Below are 13,761 nucleotides of genomic sequence, written 5' to 3'. Positions count from 1 at the left end.
GTATATATTTAAGCCTTTTTGTAAGCAAAATGATCAGCCTAGGGCCTAGTTTGTAATTATGATTTGCTTTGGTAAGAACACTTGCCCCTGCGCTGTCCACCTCCACAGTATTTTGAAAAACTTTTGAGTTTGTAGTGTACGCCAAAAGCCTGGATTTGTTCCATCATTATGACTATGACTATTAAGACATAATCAAGCGCAACCACCTCTAGCGCCCACTTTGAAACTTTTAAGGAAACCGTTGAGGTTCCCCTATTTTTGCTCCTGAGACAAATCTACTGCTGCTTGCCAGGCTTCGCTGAGCCGGGGGTCGAGGAGAGCGGCTATTTCTGGACTGTATATCAGCAAGCATCTCCTCCTGTACAGGGTGCTTGAGAGTGACATGGCAAGTGTTGAATACAAGGCAGGATGAACACACACACACACACACACACACTTTTGCCCCCTTCTCACCCTCCCGAGCGCCCACCCTCTGACACAGCATACCAGCGTAAGCAGATGAAAGCCAGCCACCCTCTGTCTCCTCACGGGTGGAGGGATTTTGTAGCCGCTGAGAGCAGCGAGAGACGCTCATTGATACTCGGCATAGGCACCGCCAGACACGCAAACAGCACACACGCACGCACGCACAAACCGTGCCGCAGGCTGAGAGGCAGGAGCAGGGATGGTGGCGGAGGAGATTGTGGTCTCCCTCTCCGGAGGAGCTCCGTGGGGTTTCAGGCTGCAGGGAGGAGCTGAGGAGCAAAAACCTCTACAGGTGGCCAAGGTACAGTGGAGCTGATGTGTGTATATATATGTGTGTGGGTATATGTATGAGTACGTTGCAGCTAAGGGTTAGTGCCAAAGCAGGAACATGAGTAGATGGGATTAACTGCTGTTTATTGCGGAGACCTTAATGGTCAGTCTGGTGGTATATTTGTAAGGCAAGTGTTGGTCAGAACAGTCAGTTCTGTAGCTGCTCTATAAGTTTCTGGTCTGTTCTTCAATTAAGTAAGAGCAAAAAAAAAAAACGTCATCTTCCTTCCTCTTCACATTCACATCATTATCTTCAGTAAGGATTCTCATACTCATTAGGCCACGGCCCTGTTCTGTTTCAGCCATCACCTGCTGTGACTGTGGGTCAGAGAACAGTGTGAACACATGTTCAGGGGCTAAAGTTTCCTTTATTGCGCCCTGACGGAGAGCAGAGATTAGCAGGGGTTTCTATTCAATAGGCTAGTGCTCAGCACACACACGCTTATTCGTTGTTCATTAACCCCCAACGCTGGTTTTTGCACTTGAACAGGATGTATCTACTTCAAACACATGTACAGCAAATAATGAACGTACGTCACATATTTATTAGACACAAATTTTTTATTTAATTTTTTAAAATTAGAAATATTATTCTGAAAAGCAGTCCCACGGATATCCAAAGTTGCCAGGTCACTCATAAGACCCCTGATCCAAAATGGAGGCAGAGTGGCTCCGGCACCGAAGGCCTCTCTTTATCCAGGGTTTTCAAGCAAGAAAAGGTCACCGTCTTCCTGTTGGTGTGTGTGTGTGTGTGTGTGTGTGTGTGTGTGTGTGCGGGTGAATGCAGTCGGGCATACCTCAGATAAGCCCGGCTGGGAACGAAGGATCAGAATAGCCCATTTAAGAGGAGGAGCTGGAAGCTGAGCACGGAAAAAAAGGCCACACACGGAAGATACAGACGCACACACTGAGAACCTGACGCACATTTTCTTTAATTTCTACGTTGTATGTGGATTCCCTTCACCCCCACCACCACCACCACTGCATCACAGTAGCGCCTGTCTTTCTCTGTCTGTCTAGGAATGCGGTTGATTTTCCTGCGAGGCTTTATTTTGGGTATGTAGGGAACATATGGTGAATGACAGGCATGTCCCTTGGTTCAGACTGGTGATGCAGCTGTTCAAACCCCCTCTTTCATGATGCTCGCTAATGCTCTGTGTAGCTATGTGCGTGTGCATTTGCCTGAGTGGGAAAGTAAGATAGCCCGTCCTTGTTTGTGTGACAGTGCAGTGGGATTATTGGGTCAAGAGGTACAGATAACGCCTCCGAGTGGGTGCCTGAACACACTCGACATTTCTTACTGGTGTATGTATAAGGGAAAAGAGAGCGGAGGCTTTATCGTCTTCTTTTAGAGGCGACTGTAATGCAGTGGACAAGAATACTCACCTTCCCATCTATTAAATCAACCCCCACACACATACTTCCTTAAGGATCCTATGACATCATCTCTCAGCGACCGCCAGCAGCAGCTGCGCGAGTTATTCTGATTCAGGGACGAGAATGGCCGCCGCTAAAGAAGAGCGAGGTCTGTTTCTGAAAGCTGTTTATCACATCTCCAGCAGGCAACACAGCATTTGGTGCGTTTACCTAAGAGTGCCACCATCGCTCATATAACACCATACAACCTGTAGGCCTTTAAAAGAATGTATGAAGAAGTAACGATCCAGAGCAGAGTCTTAGACGTAGGGACCATGTACATACTCTATGTGTTCTATATTAAACTCTGCCTAGTGCTATTTATAAATATACATTATTATCGTCCTTCAATATTAAGCTATCCCTTATCCCTTTACTAAAATATGTTGGATTCAGGCTAATGTATATTTAATGAAATTTAGATTTGGGGGGGAAATTTAAAAAAACAAACAAATATATATATATAAAAAATGTATAATCAACCAAAGATTTTGCAACCCGCCTGCAGTACCTCAACAGCTCCCCTGGGGGTCTCGTACCCCCCCCCCGGTTGAAGACCTATGATCTAGACTCCACGTCGCTCCATTTGACAGCGTCAATTCTAAATGGACATGGGAAAATGTTTGGTGTGTTTAGGTGGTGTCATCAGCTGTGAGTTGTGAGACCACCGCTACTTGGTGTCTAGAAGCTACAGTGGCTAACGGTTAATGGCTAATGGGGATTTGCATCTTAAATGCAAAGAGAAACCCGATTACAAAATAACTGGGTTACAAAATATACCAAAACACAATATCATGACACATCTTTTCATTACACCATTTCCACTTCCTTAAACCGTTAGCTCGCTAACTATTAGCCAGCGCCAGACACCAACAGTTGCCTAACAGCAGTGCTCTCACGACTTACAGCGGATGTTACCACCAAATTAACTTCCCTTGTCGCAATGACAAGCTCACAATTTCCATTAGAAAGCAGTGAGTCCAAGAACTCACTTGTACATTCCTGTGTCTCTGGAGTGAAATAGAGAAACACAAACACAAGGCTAACTCTTGACAACGTTAAAGCCCTTGATCGCTTGGATTAAAACTGAAATAGAATCCTGTAACATTGTTTGGGATTAAAGTCCCTGATAAGTCAAAGTTAGTGTGTTTTGCGCTATAAACCGCTGATGACTCATCCTGCACCCGGAGGTGTTGACAAATTTTACATCCAATGAAGCGCCCCCTTTGACCCTGTCAACTCAGATTTTGAGTAAATCCCTCTCAATTCCTTCTGGTGCATGGAAATACTTGACAGACACTTTTGTCCAACTGAGCCTATGCAAACCAGACAAAAGAGCACAGACAAAAACACAGAAGTCTCTCTGGTTAGATAACCAACGCTGTCCCAACTTGGGTAAATAGAAGAAGAAAGAAAACTTGACTGGGAAATTACAAAAAATTAAATATAAAAAACACCACTCTGTGTCTGTTGTATGATTGTTTCTTGTCCTTGTAAATTTTGGTTGTTGAATAAATTAAATAATCCAGGTGAAAACAGCCAACAACGTAAAGCTTCCTGGTTGCATGAAATAGGCGACAAGCTTCAACTTCTCAGCTGTCTAAGATTTTATATTTTAATTTTGTTGTGAATTACTGGATGTTTTATGCTAATAAAGCTGTGGGGAAAGGTCACTCATAGGTTGACTTATAGGCTGCAGACATCCATGTACACCAGTCGCTGCAAGCTATCAAGCGAGGTGCTGGTCAGGTCATTACAAAGAATTGTTTAGTAACTTGTTCTGTTATATAGTCCACTGCAACGGATGACAATGGGTCAAATCTTGACCAGCCTAAGCGGTAACCACGGCCTAATAAGTGAGCCTGCTCTTCCTTCATCAGAGATACAAATATTAACATGTGAATTATCCAATTTTTTCTTTCGAGGTGCGTAAACGCAGCAAAGCCTGCCGAGCCGGACTCAAGGAGCACGATGAACTTGTTGCCATCGGCGACCACATGTGTGCAGAGCTCAGTCACGCTCAGGCCATGAGTATTTTAGACATGCAGAGCGCCACGCTCAACCTGAGAGTTAAAAGGTTAGAGCACACACACACACACAAACTTCGTTTCATACAAACTGGGAGATGTTTTACATTTTCACAACTTGTCATTTGTCTCCAGGGCGCCGTGTGGGCTCCACTCCTCATCCTTCTCTGGTCGCTCCTCCTTGAGCGGTGGCCTCCTCTCGCCCACGGAGATACCCTGTGGCGTTACATCCCCTCCAGACAGTGAGGCTTACTACGGAGAAACAGACAGCGACGCCGACACGCATTCACGCACGCACCGCCGCCAGCGCCGCACGCCTCCTCACGCACGCTCGCCCTTGCGCTACGACAACCAGGAGGAGGAGGAGGAGACCTCGGAGATGAGTGGGTACGTCCCTTTCAAGAAAGAGGAATTATATCGTGATTGTCTGTTCAGGCATGACATCAAGTTTACATGATGAATTGGCAATTATTATGAAAGGTGAAAGCAAACAAAGTAGTGTTTTTATCAGACGATGTGCAACAAGTGAACCAGTCCAGGACATTTACTTTTCAGGACGTTCTAGGAGTTATGGGTCATGTAGGACTTAAATAAATTATTCCCAAGCAAGATGCAATGGACTTCAAGAGTTTTTTGAATTTTTTTCTCCAGCATTCAAGTAGCTTAGGACTTAAATGGCGTAAGGTTAAAATGGGAATTGGAAACCTTCAACTAGAGGTATGTATCTGGTCGTTAACAGGCGCTAATGAAACAGATGTAATGTGAGTTTATCACTGAAAACACCCAAAGATGTTCGTGTTTGGTCTGCGTACATCTTGATATTTCAAGTTTGGCTTTAGACAAAATAAAGAAATAAGAGTTGTTCTTATTTTTGGCTAAACATGTAAATGTACCTCTTGTCTGTTAATAAATGATAAAAGGAAAAAGAATAAAAAGAGAAGTTGGTTTGTGGATGGAAAAGAAGACGATGATGAAGAAGTTGTTAACAGCGGTCAATGATTTTGTAGCTCTCTTTTCTTTTTTTTTAATTTTAAACTACAGGATAAAACGTTTCCTTTTCGGTTTTTGCATTTAAAGTTGTTTAGATCTGAAGAAGCTGCTTGGATGAAACATCTTTAAGAAACTCTAAAAGTCCACTTGCTTCAGCTTGTTTTCTGGATATACTACGACTTGACGACTGAAAACTTTCACCGACACACACACTAAATTGTAAAATATGTACAGATAGAGAAAAGATGCAGAATCCAGATCCAGGATGTATAATTTCCAGCCTCCGCTCTCATTGTCTGAAGGTATGAGAGTGCTACAGATCCAGGAGTCAGCGTTCAGGGGCACTGGGACGGCCAGTGTCTCGTCGGCGTCCCCCGCAGGGAGCTCATCTACCAGCCCGCCCAGACGGACTGGACCACTCCAGCACATACGCCGCACACCCTGACCCCTCACTCACTCACCCCGACCCCCGACCAGGGGCTTTTGGAAGCGGAGGGGGAAGAGGACAGCGGCTTCCAGGAGGCGGGGGGCTGCGTCGGGCTTACCTGCCCGCCGCTGGTGTCTCCGGAGCGGGCGAAAGAGGCTCTGATGTTGGGCTCTGGTAAACATCTGGTGCCCATGGTGGGGCCACAGCAGAGTCCTGTGAGCGAGGAGCTCTCCACCACCTACATGGATAAAGCACGGCAAGCCAGTGAGTACAGTACCGTGTATATATATATCAATCAACAGTTTTATACACCGATCAGCCGCAACATTAAAACCACCTGCGTAATATTGTGTTCTGACACATCTTGGAATGAACACAGGCCTTCTGACGGCGTCTTGTGTTGTGTTAGTAATACAGACTGAGGAGTGTTGTTGTTACCATGGCGAGGGTGTGCATCAATGTTTAAGTGGATGTAACATTCAAAGGTTTTGCACTGTAACTTCATCTGTCAGTGGTTTTAATGTTGTGGCTGATCCGTGTATAAGCTCCGATCATTGCTTAAAACTGTAAGTGAGAAGAAACACAGATATTTAATTAAATATGTGGACTAAAGGACGACAGGAAAACCCCTTCAAACACACAATAATATTCGTGGGACAGTTGTTGTTTCATTCCTTAATTCCCAGCTGTAGTTGAATCCACTCTATCAGGATCCAGGAAAGTACACCAACTGCTCACTAAAAACAGGAATATATGTTGTTGGCCGTGGTGGTGATTCTATTCCAGTCTTGACCGCAGTTTTTTAACTTTTTAATTTAAATGCCGGAGATTCCCTGGAGTCCCCAGAGCCGTTAGCTGTGTGGTCTTAAATCTTTAGCTAGATCACCCTCTAGTGGCCGTAACTGGAGGGTCCGATTACGTTTACAAGCTGACGGTGATGGGGTGAGATATACCAGATACCCACAGAGATATTCCACCTCCCCCTCCCGTGTTTCCTGAAACAGCAGTCCATGTCTTGTGTCAGTATTCTGAGCATTCGCCTCAGTGGCTTCACAGTGGCTTTATTTATAGGTATTGACTCCTCTGATTGACACGGTGGATGCAGCTCTGACTTACAGGCCAGCTGAATGTGTGGTGTGTGAGCAGTGTGTTTTGGAAGTACACCGTGCATCTATTTCTATATTATTAGATAATGAGATTGATGAGGTAACTGACAGAAAATTGGCTGTATTAAAAGGGTTTCACTTATCTTTTTTGCTTTGCTATAATAATCATACTAAATGAGGTCAATGTAGGTCAGAGGAGTTATGTCAGTCTGATATTTAATAGATAAATATTTTAGCGAGGAAGCTGTAATATAGAGGATCAGAATTTACAAGTTTCCCTCTATAGTCTTTAAGTTAAGTTAAGTTAAGTTAAGTTAAGTTAAGAACTTAGTAATGTATAGAAGAAGCAAAAGTAAAGTCGGGTTAAAACTTAATTTGTAAAGCACTTGAAGTTAAGTTTTTTTTAATTGCTTTAGAGTACTGTGCAGAAGAAACAAAAGTAACGTAACGTGAAGGTAAATAAAGTACAGTTAGGTTACAACTTTATTTGTAAAGCACTTTAAAAAAAAACAAAGTTCTGTACAAAAAAAGAATAAATCTTAAGTTATCCAATCAGTTCCAATCATTATTTGTAAACATTTTTTTAAAGTGCTTTAAAGTGATGTACAAAAGTACGTAAAAGGTACAACCAAAGTACTCTGAGGGAATAAAAGTAAAGAAATTCATCCAAATACAACCAAAGGGCTGTACAAAAAAGAATAAATGTTAAGTTGCTTTAACAGTTACATTACATTAAGCATAAAGCGCTTAAAAACAACCAACTTGAACCAAAGTACACAGATGTAATAACTGTAAAGTTATCCAATCTAATTTAAGTTTATTTATAAAACAACCAGTTGTACAAAAAATAAATGACAAGTAAAGATAGCTTACCTCTTTATTTGTAAAGCACTCTATGAACAACCAACCAAAGTGTAAAGTAGTAAAAGTTTCCCAATCTGTTCCAATCATTATTTGAAAGAAAGTTAAGTTAAAACGCAAAGTGATGAACAGAAAAGACTAAATGTTGAGTAAGGTCACATTAAGTTGAGGTATGAGAGTGAGAACAGTAACACACATGAATAATGTACAAAACTGTAGGTATGAATAAGTATCCATACTAATAAATATCAGCAGTATTAAGTAAGTCCGAGTACTTAAAAATAATAATAAAACAAATCATGTCCTGTTGTTTCTAGTTCAAACAAGAGCACATTGGAGACTGAGTCAGTGTCAGTAATCTCCTCCTCTCTCCTGTCTTCATGCTAAGCTAACGTTAAAGCTTCACTGCAAATGTGCATATTTCCCCGAGAGCTAAACAATTCTTTGAACTCATTAAGTTTAATCTACCCTTTCTAGTTAACTTATCGTCGATGACAGCCGATTAATCTGACTTAATCACGAAGGATCCCGTCATCCAGTACAAGTAGCTGCAGTTTGAGGGCTCAGATCTCAGGGGATCTGGCCTTTCTCGTGTTGCAAACACACACACATTCACTTTTAGCTTCGGACCTGGGGATTATTAGCTCTGCTGCTGCGGAGTTGTGTGTCCATGTGCACAGTGTGCCACTCAGGTGTGAGGTGTCAACATCAGAGATGCTCTCCTCTGTAAACTATAATTGGCTTTATGAACTCATACGCACAATCACACACACACACACACACACCGACTCGGTGACATTGCCGTCTAAATATCCCCTGCCGAGGGGGGTCTTCCCATCCTTGTGTGCGTGAGACAGAGACGGGACAGGTGTTTGATGCCTGTCAGACAGACAGGAATAGAGGGCTGACATCATGAATTGGATCCAGACAAAGGTCTTTACATGGGCTGAGCCCTGAGAGAGGAGCAGGAAGACGGACCCCGAACGCTTCCCCGCTCACAGCAGACCAGCACACTGTCAGGGTTTATGTGTGTGGGAGGGTCTGAGGGAGGTTAAGGACACACACACACACACACACACACGCGCACGCTTGTGAGATGAGGGACCTCACATCTTCTTCAGGTTCAGACGTAGGTGGACACACAGTCCCGCGCACTGTGTATGCAGGTAAGACACTTTACACCTTTTAATTTGTTTCGTTTACACATTGACACACACACATTAGAGGTCACAGGTGTTTCTTTCCTAAGAAGTATTATATCATTTCTATATCAAATAAGCAAATTATTATTTATTGTTGGATCAGATTTCACTCGTTTTGATGAAAGAACTTGACGTTTCATAAAGTGTGACCGTTTCGTCATTCGCCGCTGTGAAGGCTGTGTTTGCGTCCGCGGTGCTTTATTAAACTCTATGAGGCAAATTATTTATATTCTGTATTTGTATGTACAGTATTTTAATCTTCCCATGGCTGTAGAGATGGCAAGGGATGAAGGGTTGGCTTTTGGTCCCGACTGAAATATCTCAGCGGGCTACACCGCATGGATTAGAGTCGACACCTGCACAGAAATCCATGGTCCTCAGAGGACGAACCGTAATAATACCCAGGTTTTATTTCTAATGCCAACAGGAGATAATTTCTCTGAAAGAGATTTTTGTAAATTTCAATTACATACCGTTAATTGGATGGATTTCCTTGAAATTAGATACAGACATTGAGCCACACTTATGCTTTCAGTAGGAAAATGTTTAAACTTCTTTCATGGTTTGCTACGCATCACCCGAGCAAGGAGGGAAACATGTCTGCGGAAGTTTTCTTCTCAATTAAAACCTCGTTATTGTTAGTATTCTGCGAACAGAAATCTTCATTTGATGCGGTTTTGCATTATTTTCCTGTTGCTATTGTTTATGAGCTGATGCTGCATCAGACTATAGTTATGTAGTGAGCAAACCTATGTGAGGTGAGCCAAGATACTAAATGTACTCAAATAGCTTTGGACTGAGCTCAGATACAGGGGCACACACACACACACAAACACACACACACACACACACATTTGTGTTTTCATCCCATCAGAGGCACTTCACTAAACCACAAATGAATCTTAAAATATTATGATTTATTATACCAGCACTCGCGTTGCCCCCAACATGGCGCCGATTCGCTGAAACAAGAATTTTGTCCAGGAGAGACACTGTGATCTTACCTTCCTGGAGTGGGTGACTCAACACTGGAGAGCAGCAGGAATTCTTTGTTGTAAATCCACAACACACGCTCCTGTCCGTCACTGCTAATGCCTTTCAGTGCTCCTTGCTGTGATAATGCAGAATAAATCAGCCACTGCTCACCGTCGGGGGAAGGTCACGTGTCTGTCACCACATTTATTTTTTGCCCTTTCCTCTCCCTGTCTTGCAGAGTTGCACCGTGGGGAGAGTCTGGTGGAGAAGCAGGTGAAGGAAGCTCGCACTAAATGCCGCTCCATCGCGTCCCTGCTGACTGACGCTCCCAACCCCAACTCCAAAGGGGTGCTTATGTTCAAGAAACGCCGGCAGAGGGCCAAGAAGTACACGCTCACCTGCTTCGGCAAGGTTGAGGGGGACAGAGGTGGGGACACGGAAGGGGAGACGGGGGGAGAAACAGAGGAGGAAGGAGGTAGCTCTGTCCTAAGTGGCTCGGAAGTGGATGAAGAGGGATTCTCTGCATCTTTTGACCCCACGTGGGATACTGGTTATCTAGACGTGCTGGACAGGAGAAGCTCCGCCTGCCCGTCAACTACTCCAACGACGCCAACAGCCAACCAGGGTGCAGAGCTGGACATCTCAGGACTTGTGACGTCTGTCAACCACAGCCCAGGGTTCGAGGTGTCAGGGCTGGAGGGCTCAGCCTATCAGGGCTCACGGCTGGAGGGCGGCTTCACCAAGCAGCCAGTGGGTAGTAACCACATGTCTCCTCCGGCTGTTTCCCTGACCAACGGGGGCACGGTCGCCGTCAGCCGGGCGAGCGTCGTCCTCAGCCCGCCCTCTCAGACCCCGGTTCGAAGTCAAAATGGGCAACACGGCAACCCCAACCCTCCTCCCGGCTACGACCTCAGCCCCAGCCCCGTCACAGACTCGCACACCAACTCAAACGCCAGCTTCGGGGTCCTGAACCGCACCGCGCGCCCCTTCACCCCCGGCCCTTCCGCCTCCCGCGCGACCGTGACCTCCGTGATGTTCCGCCCTCCCCAGCCCAGGCCCGTCACCGTGGCGACCAAACCGGTGGCAGCCGTCTCCATGGTGACCATCTCGCCCGCTCAACACTCATCGGGGCCGGACGCGAGGAGAGCGGTGTCCAGCACCTCTCTGTACATCCCTCCGAGGAACAGCAACGGCAACGGCAACGGCAACACCCCGTCCTCCATCCACTCTCCCCCCTCAGCTCTCTCGCCTCCCTCCTCTCTGTCTTCTGCGCCTTTCACTCACCCCCCCGCGAGTCCGCACATGTTTTCTCCTCAACCTGGTGTCCACGCACCCCCCTCCACCCCGTTGTCTCCTCCAGCTGCTCAGGCCTCCCTGGTATACCCATCACCTGCTCAACAGTTCTCTCCTCCAGCTCCACCTCCACCTCCACCGCCGTACCTGTCTCCTCCTGCTCCTGCTTATCCGCCCCCCTCCACCTGCATTTCAGCTCCTGCCGTTGCCCCACCACATCCACCTGATTTCACTCAGGCATCCTTCCCCGGCCACCCAACCGCTCCTGCGCCTTTTGCCAACCAGCCTTCTCCATCTCCATCAGTCCACCCCCACATCAACATCCCAGGTGCGGTGCCTCCTAGCCCCTACACATCCTCCGTGACCGCGCCCCCTCAGGCTCCGGGCACCGATTCACTGGTGACACGCGAGCAACGGATCTCTGTCCCGGCCGCTCGCACCGGCATCCTGCACGATGCTCGCCGTCGCAGCAGCAAGAAGCCCATGTTCTGTTCAGTCCAGAACAAAGACGTTTCTCCCAACCCGCACTTGCTGTCGATGGTCCAGAACATGGACGACCACTTTGGGAAAAACCCGGCTGCTGATTCTGCGGTTGCACCCGGCGGGGAGGCGGGCCACGAGTCGGGGCCCGAAGAGGACTGGCTGAGGCTGGGGGCGGAGGCCTGCAACTTCATGCAGGCTCAGAGGGGACCCAGGCCACCTCCTGTAGCGCCCAAACCACAAACCCCTCAAGTGCCACAGCTGGCGGGGAAGGGAGGTGAGCTGTTTGCCCGCAGGCAGAACAGGATGGACCGGTACGTGGTGGAACGAGCTCCCTCTGTTGCAGGAGCGCCGTACTCTCCGGCCCAGACGAGGGAGCCCTCACCCACACCTTCGCTCCCAGCCACTTGGAAGTACTCGTCCAACATCCGCGCTCCACCGCCCATCAGCTACAACCCCCTCCTCTCGCCCTCCTGCCCTCCCAAAGCCCAGAAGAAACCTGAGGCGACAAAGTCTTGGAAGCCTGGATCTAAAACGCAGAAAGCAGGCGTCAAGCCTGTGGACATTATGAGCCATCAGCCCTACCAGCTCAACTCGTCTCTGTTCAGCTACGGCGGCGGGGTTCCCCAGGACAGCGCCACCTTCCAGCAACAGAGAGGAATGACAGGCGGTCCTGAGAAGACGGCACGAGTATATGAGGTCAAGCGCTTCTCCACGCCCCCTCCGATGGCGACGGGGCCGGCCCTCAAAGTGATCGTGCCCCGATCAGCTACGACCCTCGGGGAACCGATGTGGCGCTCCGACGTCACGTCTCCTCCGCCCGCCTCTGAGCGCCATCAGCCCGCGCCCCAGCCTTACCAGCCTCAGTGGGCCACCTCCCCTCTGTCTCCCACAATGCCTCCTGCCCCTACTGCCCCACTCCCTCAGCTGCCCTCATTTTCCTCTGCTCCAAACACAGTCCAGATCCCTACTTTCTCTCACCTCCAGCCGTCCAACGCCACACAGGCCAACAGGCAGTGTAAGAGCAGCCCAGATCTAAGTCCCCTTGGCCCCGCTGGTGCTTCTAAGATGGCGGCGTCCAGCGGCGCTCAGCCCAACAAGGTCCCCAGGCCGCGGTTCAGCACTTCAAACCTGGGTCTGCAGCCGAGCGTGTGGCGTCCTGGCTCCACCGCGCACTGAATGCATCATTGGACATAATGATAATAATTAAAGAAAACCTAGAGCAACACTTTTTAACCCAGTCGGAGGCATTTTTAGCACTGTAATATTGTCAATCAGCTCTGTACTTAGTGGTTTTAATCACAAAATCTGTAACATGTAGCGTGTTTTATCTTTTAATGCAATTGACTCACGAAGGAATGCATTTGGTTGTACACTACGTTTTTGAAAAGGGAAAGGTTGAGGAAATAGAAAATCAACTAAAGGGAAGAAAGAGATGTTGGAAAAAATAAAGTGCTGTAAATATTGTATTGAATCACGAAGAATTAAGTTTAAACATGAAAAAAAGAACAGAGGATGTGTAAAGAAAAGACTGTTGGTAGAAAGATGAAGCGGGAGGATGAAAAAAAAGGATGAAAAGGAAGCACTGATTAAGCGGAAACTATGTCTGATGTGTGTAAAAGATCTAGAGTTGACTTTATAGTCCATATACATCCTGCAATACCCGTAGCCACCTCACAGCACCGCATTAGAAACGCTGTTTTTCTAACAGTAAGTAGCTCCTGTTACTCCCTCTGTTACCTTAGTTTGTGTTTGAGGATTGATGAGTGTCTTTTTGTAGGTTTACTCTGCAGCAGCGTGTGTTTCCTGTAGTTTTTTTCCACAGTGTCGACGAGCCCTTTACGGTAGATTTTATTTCTCATCTGTTCATATGAAACAAGAGAGGTATAACATGCCTGTTTAGCTGCGATTCTTTTCCACAGAGACATGCGGCCGAATAAAAATAGACGTGACTCACCTCAGCTGTCATTCTGTTTCTCCCCGTGTCACCCACGTCACCACCTGCTCCCACACTGAGACCCGGTATCAGCTCCTCCTTTTAATTTTGAGTATTCCCTCTCTTTCTTTTGAGTCTTTCTGCTTTGTTCTGTTGCTTAATTGCTTTCCTCGGGATTCAATCTCATATAATTCAACAGCATTAGATTAGGAAATGCTTTTGATTGCAGTTTAAAGTTTCGCCACATGGGGGC

The 13,761-nt window shown here is 46.7% G+C and overlaps 1 protein-coding gene across 1 annotated transcript; it reads left to right on the top strand.

The window, feature by feature from the left end:
* Positions 1–510: 510 nt before the first annotated feature.
* Positions 511–13,529, top strand: synpo2lb (synaptopodin 2-like b). Its single transcript, XM_047609887.1, has 5 exons — positions 511–766; positions 4,137–4,288; positions 4,374–4,625; positions 5,531–5,919; positions 10,038–13,529. The coding sequence occupies exons 1-5, from the start codon at positions 665–667 to the stop codon at positions 12,749–12,751; spliced, it is 3,609 nt and encodes a 1,202-aa protein (XP_047465843.1). The 5' UTR covers positions 511–664; the 3' UTR covers positions 12,752–13,529.
* The last annotated feature ends 232 nt before the right edge of the window (positions 13,530–13,761 follow it).

The sequence above is a fragment of the Mugil cephalus genome, chromosome 16, assembly GCF_022458985.1.
Source record: "Mugil cephalus isolate CIBA_MC_2020 chromosome 16, CIBA_Mcephalus_1.1, whole genome shotgun sequence".
NCBI classification, from domain to species: Eukaryota; Metazoa; Chordata; class Actinopteri; order Mugiliformes; family Mugilidae; genus Mugil; species Mugil cephalus.
Note: the sequence above shows the minus strand (reverse complement) of the source record. Positions and strands in the feature narration are given on the sequence as shown.